At 40.0% G+C, this 6,811-nt stretch overlaps 1 protein-coding gene across 1 annotated transcript in view; it reads right to left on the bottom strand.

Annotated features, from left to right (window-relative positions):
* Positions 1–1,876: 1,876 nt before the first annotated feature.
* ST8SIA1 (ST8 alpha-N-acetyl-neuraminide alpha-2,8-sialyltransferase 1) overlaps positions 1,877–6,811 on the bottom strand; it is a gene marked incomplete at its 5' end in the record, with an annotated part of 129,383 nt that continues 124,448 nt past the window's right edge. The window contains one exon of the mRNA XM_080638953.1: positions 1,877–4,346. Within this exon, the coding sequence (XP_080495079.1) occupies positions 3,860–4,346 (487 nt within the window). The 3' untranslated portion in view covers positions 1,877–3,859. The remainder of the gene's footprint in view (positions 4,347–6,811) is intronic.

Genomic DNA, 6,811 nt, shown 5'->3' with positions numbered 1-6,811 from the left:
TCCAAAGACTTCATAATCAACAGGAAGAAGTTTTACATAGTTTTGGTGCAAGTTCAAAAATTGCTCTTGATTTAGTCAAAAGCATATGCACCCCAAAAATAGGGTATCTAGAGCAATTTTAGTATGGAATATCTTCCATGCACAGCTCTTCTTCTACTTACAAACGTGGGGCATATCTTTCTTCCTATGCCGAGCAATGATTCCAGTGCTTCTGTAACTTCTGTACCTTGCCATCTCTGTGACAAAACTAATAACTAGAAACCTTAAGAAATAATTTGGCCAGTTTCAACTAGTTTTTATTGAAGATTAATTACTGTAGCTTTCAAACTGGCAAAGAGTTGTGCAGCTATAGCCATACTATCAGACAAATTCAGGGACTGGCACTGGAAATAGACACTAGAGTAGGGAATTTCACTAACAAAATAAACATTATGATTTCAATTCACTTTAAGGAAAATATAGCAACACAAGCAATGAAATTTGACTGAGGTCACTGCAATTAATGGACTGGAATCAATCAGTAGGTCAATGTTGGATAGATATAATCATTTCGACCAAAGTTTGCCACGACTGCAAGATGCTGATTTCTCATGGTTATAAGATTTAGCCTCCTGGATTTGCATGTGCCTGTTTTTAAGCAGAAGTGAGATCCTATTCCCTGGTGTGACTTCGCTCCTAAAGAAGAATACAACTTCAGACCCTTGCATGCAATGCACTATTTCACGTCAATGATCCTTCACATGGACACCCCTCCTCCCCCTAGATTTAGACAAGGCAAGCCGCATGCTGAGCAGCAGCACAGACAGAGCATATTTACTCCAACACTTCTGTCAGGCAGCTGCCACTCTCATGTTCCCAGCTGTTTTGCCTTTTTTTTTTTTGTGACGGCTCTTGCCTCAAAGCACTTACATTGCTCTCCTACATCCCTTTGTACTGGCTGGGCAAAAGGCTAATTGCTGGCCACTGTTTGCACTGACTGACAAGTCAGCCAGCTAAACCAGACTTTGCTCTCTCAAAAGAGGCCTTTCTTTTGTTTCTATTTTTTCCTTGGCTGCCAGCTTTCTGGAAGCTCTAGAAAATTACTTATCCTTGAAGCTTTTACTTCCCCATTAAATGTGTCTGCCTTCATAAGATGCAGTTATGTTCACTATGGATAAATGTGAACTGAACCAGAATTATTAATTTCTCCAACATCAGTCACACATCACATATCCTGGGTCTCTCCTACCTCCATAATTTTTTTGGAAGCTTTGCAGACATCAGGACTGCAGATATCAGAAGGGACAAAGACCCCAGGCTACAGATTCAGTCTGCCTCAGTCTTACAGAGGTGGGGAATACATCTTCAAATACCCAGGGCACCAGGTGAAGATGAACAAGCCAGATGCTATGAAACACTGCACAGAGTTTTCCTACAAAAATACATGTTTTTCTCCTGTTCTTCTAATCCAATCATTTTCCTTCCCAAGACATGGAAAAAAAGCCAAGTATTGGTAAAAATACAAAAAAATAACCAGCAAAGAGGCAGTTCCCCCTTACTCTCCTCATTCCCTCCCACCCCAAGGAAATGCTGGCATCCTGCTGAAGTGATATTTTAGCACATCATATTTCAACTGTTCTTCCCACAGATAATATAACTTCTAAAGCACTAAAAAGTACAAAACCCGATGCATAAGATAAAAACCGTACAGGGACCTCCTCTTCTCTAAGAAAGCCAGCTCAGTAAAGTTCTACTATATCAAGCAGCACAGAAAATATTTTACTTTCAAATCCTTCCTCATCTAGAACCGACAAAATAGATAAAACAAACATAATAAAGAGAACAAATTAAAAGTGACATTCCATCAGCATGTTGACTGTACTTTTAACCAAAATAACAAAGATAAACAGGTTATAGAAGCACATTTGGATTTTATGAGAACAATATCTAGAATGCTATTTAGTCCAAATCTCCATGTTACAGCTTAGCCCTATAAGCCTATGGAACAGTGCCCACTTCATGCTTGGAATATCCATATTTAGTAAGAAGATTTTTATTATGAAAAATAGGTTTAAAAACCAGTTTTTCCCCCAGTGTCCTAGATAGATATTTGAATTATTCGTATTCAAAGAAGAGCCACGGATTTTCCTTTTTTTTCCTTTTTTTTAATTATATCTATATAACTTGCAGCTGGTAGTCTACAAAGAGTTGTCAACATATGATAGGACACATAACCCAAAATACCAGCACTTTGGAGCTAAAACAGCACAGGAAGTTGTTGTGGAAACCTGATGACAGTTTTGTTGTTTCAACGCTTTGACTAGAATTTCAGCTACTAATGATGGAAGGATAAGAAAGAGAACATTGATCTGGGTTTTTAAAGTTAATGGTGATAACATCTTGCAGCTGAAATTGCACTGTGGACCGAGCTGGGATTTTCTTCTTGTCCTACAGTGCTAAACCAAAGCAAACAAACAAAAAGATTTCTCACTTATATGGCGATAGGACCATCTGCTGCCCAAGTAATAACCCAGAATAAAACAGTCCTTCAGGCACTGCGCTAGCTGGAGCAACGTGTGTGCAATGCGCACACTGACATAATTCACCTGCTGTGAGGAGAGAGGCTGCCTTATGTAAGGGCCTGCCGTTTTCCTTTTTAATTGCTGGCTATGCAGCTTTTCAGTGCTCCCAAAGGCTGTTTCATTTCTCAGACTACCTTTAACCAGAGACAATCTTGCGAGAAAAGCACAAGTCTTTAAGGCTAACGTTACAATCCAAGCAGAAGAGCTAGTCACACAAAGAGAAAGGGTTTTCAAAGCTTCTACTCATTTAAAATGACACATTCATTTCTACAGTTTTTCTGCATATAAGCAAGTGAAGAACCTCATTCTGCATTCTACTGAACACCTCAAATACCCTTGACAGTTAATGAACATCTGGAGTCCAAATGAATACAGAATTAATTCCTAAGGCTGGACAGTAAAACAGGTCAGGAACCACTCCTACTACAAAAGTCACTGTGGAAATCTCTGAAATCTTGCAGCAGGTCAGCTGAAACCAGGCTGCACTTCACTACTGGTTTTGTAACACACTTCTCATTTTCAGACCAATTTACCTTAACCAGTGCTTGCCAACAATATAGCATTATCATAACTATAAGTGCAATGACTTAAACTACCCTGATAAAAACTACAATAGGTAGTCTATCCATACTCAGTAGCAGGGCATTCCTAGGACATTCTTCTAACCAGATTCTTAGCACCCTTCACTCTCCCAAGAGTCTTCAGAGGAGCTGATGGTACTTGGCTCCTGGGTCTTTTAAGCTTTTCCTTTTTCTTCCACTGGGGGGGGGGGGGAAGGAAAGGAGTGGGGGAATAGAAAAGGAAAGAATCAAACAAAGTCAGCAACACACACATGCTCTCCTACACACAAACACACCCAAACAGAGGGAATGGGAAAAAAAGGAAAAAGGAAAGTTGTATGAGGTGCCAATCTGGAATGAAATGGATTTTTGAAGAGACAGTCATATTTGGCACTGCCAGTAAAAGCTTGTGGGTGGCCCTGTGTCTCTCTGAGCCTTAATGCCCTTTTTATATCAGTCATTTAAAAACATTCCCCAGAAAGTTCAGCTGTGTTGCTTCTGACATTATTTTCACAATGCTGCTGAATGGACTCAGTGGAGAGATCCTCTTCCCGCCACCCCAGTTCCATAAAGCACTATACATTAAGGACATATTCTGTTTGGCCTTCAAGTAACATTTTTATGGTCCATGCAGATGCACAATTATTTTCCCTTTAAAAAGAAACAGAAAACAGAACACTCTTTGTAGAGAGTTGAAATTAAAAACTATTGGATCTCCCAAACAGACTCCTACAATCCTCAGGCAGAAGACTGGGTTAAAGGGTCCTCACACGGTTCTAGCTGCATTCGCAGTACACCACTTTTATGAAGAAACCAGAGCTGTAGAAATTCCTCCGGCATGGCATGGAATCCAGAATCAGGCAGGACATTGTCATAGTAATGATGGCTAATAAACTTCCCATGCAGGTCCACAGAGAATGGCCAGAAGCCATAAATTGTTACTTCTTCACACAGACCAAGGGCAGCACTGACTAGGAAAAGTCCCGTGGAAAGCCGTTTGGCATGGATACCTTTGCTCTTCCAGAACTTGCCAATGTCCCGCAGGAAATTGGGGTTGGCGAAAAGAACCGCCTGCTTGGCACCAAAGTCCTTCAGGGTGTAATAGACTCGTAGGGAGGGTCCCGTCCCCGTCTTCATTGAGAAGGCTGGCATGTAGATATAGCTGTGATTATACACCTTCACGCTATCCACAAATGCTTTTCGAGACCACAGCAAATTCTGAAACCTGTAAAACAACAAGAGAAAAACAATTTGGTTACACAGAGGTTTTCCCAGTCATTTCAAAAAGCTGATATCCACACCCATATTTAGAGTTAACAGCACACATTTCTCAAGCCCAGAGAAATCCCAGATAAAAACTTCTGACTGTCTGACACTGCCGCTCTTCTGAGATGATAAACTTCATTAGACAGTTGAAAACTACCTGGTACTCTGCTAACTCCAAACCCTAAAACATTTCTGATTTAATCATTTTTAAAAACCCTGACTGAACACAGAAAATATTCCTCAAAATCAATCCCGTTTAGTGATATTTTTCCTTTGTTCAAAAACCAACTTATATCTTTCAGGCACAAGAACCTTGAAAAGAAATTTTAAAGTCCACCCTGTTCTTGCTTCTTAAAAGCATACTAAAAAAAGAATCCAAGTTCCAGGCTGAACAAGCAATACCAAGAAATATTTAAATAGAAACTTTGAGCTTATAAAACTTGTAACACTTGTTGGAATTGTTTTTGTTATGCCTGTATAGTGACTTAGGTTGCACTACCATAGTAGTTAATTCTCATTCTGGAACTGAGAGAATTCTCAAAGAACCTACTTTGTTACAAACAATAAGACAGAAATTGATTAATTGTTCAGGATAAATGGCGCCACAAAGAAAACAGCAACAGGCACCAGACAATATTCTGTGATGTTTAAGATGTCACAATTTACACACTGAGTAGGTATAAAAGCAGCTGGTATTTGTAGCATGCAAATTAAAGGGGAAACTAGTTGGCAACTATGAGGAGGGCAGCACCTATGTCCAGGTTATTTCTCTAATATGATAGTTTCCTCATTGCTTGTTATAAAAACTGTATCAGGTTACATTTTTTTAAATTGCCAACAACAATTTGCTGATATCTATTTTATCCCTGATGGGGATATAGACTTATAGACTTTTATTCTATTGCGAAACCAGTATCCTGTCAAGATACCTTTCCTTGCCATATGCTTCTGGATATGCCAAGATGAACGAGATACCTGCAGGAAATCCTAGGTCATTCACACACCCCAAACCCTTCACTGATGTTTGATCTGTCCTGACATCTGACATTAAACAAATCACTTTTCAGTAAAATATTAAAGTATCCCAAATATGTATCATCGGATGTAACTGACATGGAGGTCAGCCAGAGTTGTAATAAAATACAATATCTAAAACACAAACTTGCTAAGTGACAGGAACACTTACTGTTGTGTTGCATTGGAGGGTACCTTTGCATGAGTAAGTCACTATGATTTACTCTGGATAACCTGCTTGCTTTCCAGAGTCCACAAAATCTTCAGAGCACAGTAAGCACTCCCCACCTTTAACACATGACAGCATCTATAGCCTGCAGCATGCAGGCAAAGTTTACTACATTAAAAGTCACTTCTGCACAAGCCTCACACTCTTTTCATTGCAGCTGGATTGCTCTCCTGCCTGTGTTCACTAATTTTTTTCTGAGCTCCCAAGTGCCTGTCTTGCCCTTGTTATTACCTCTTCTCTGTTTCCTGCAGCTGAGGCAAATGTGTTACGATGGATTTCATAGCCAGGCAGCAGAAAGGAGGTGCAGGCAGAGAGATACGTATAAGAACACCTTTTTAAAATGGTTATGAAGGGATCAATTTTATAGAGCTATTTGAAACAATAGTAAGAATCACACACACAACAACATACACTGGTTCAAGTAGAATGCCAGATGACCCCAATAAGCACCATCTAAACTTTCAGCTGAAACAATTGTCAACAAAAAAATACACAGCTTCAACAGCCTTGAACTGTCTCATGAATATGTGCCTGGTTCTTTGAAGTCTTTGTTTTAGCAGAAAACTCAAAATATTCCTAATAAGTTTAAAGGTTTTGTTGACATTTTCAACATGCAATATTTGGTCTCCTGATTTGTTATAAGTTTCTTTCAAAATTTCTTCGCATGGAATTAGAATACAGCTGTTCCACAGCAAACCCCATGAAATCTGCCTGGGTCTTCATTACTGTTTTGCTCTGAAGATCTGCTTTGTCTATGTGATGCTATTTGCTAATGTAGACAAAACCACTGCCTCCCAAGCAAGAAATTGGTTCAACCTGAACACACAAAACAAAGCTGTCCTGGGTTCAGCAGCAGCAGTCAGTTTTTCTCCTTCTTAGTAGCTGGTGCAGCGCTGTGGTTTTGACTTTTGGCCTAGGAATAATACTGATAAAACTGATGTTTCAGTTACTGGTCAGAATGTTTACTCTGACCAAGGACTTTGTGAGTCTCACGCTCTGCCAGGGAGGAGGGGAAGCCAGGAGGAAGCAGGGACAGGACACCTGACCCAAAGCCAAAGAGGTATTCCATACCACAGCACGTCATGCCTGGGGGTGTAACTGGGAGTTTCCCAGAAGGGCATGTTCTCTGCTTTGTCAGGCTCATTTTCGGCGGGTGGTATCGTATTCTCTTCCCTTGTTAT

Source organism: Psittacula echo, assembly GCF_963264785.1.
Source record: "Psittacula echo genome assembly, chromosome: 1".
In the NCBI taxonomy this organism is placed as follows: domain Eukaryota; kingdom Metazoa; phylum Chordata; class Aves; order Psittaciformes; family Psittacidae; genus Psittacula; species Psittacula echo.
The sequence above is the reverse complement of the archived record's forward strand: the minus strand, read 5'-3'. Positions and strand labels throughout refer to the sequence as shown.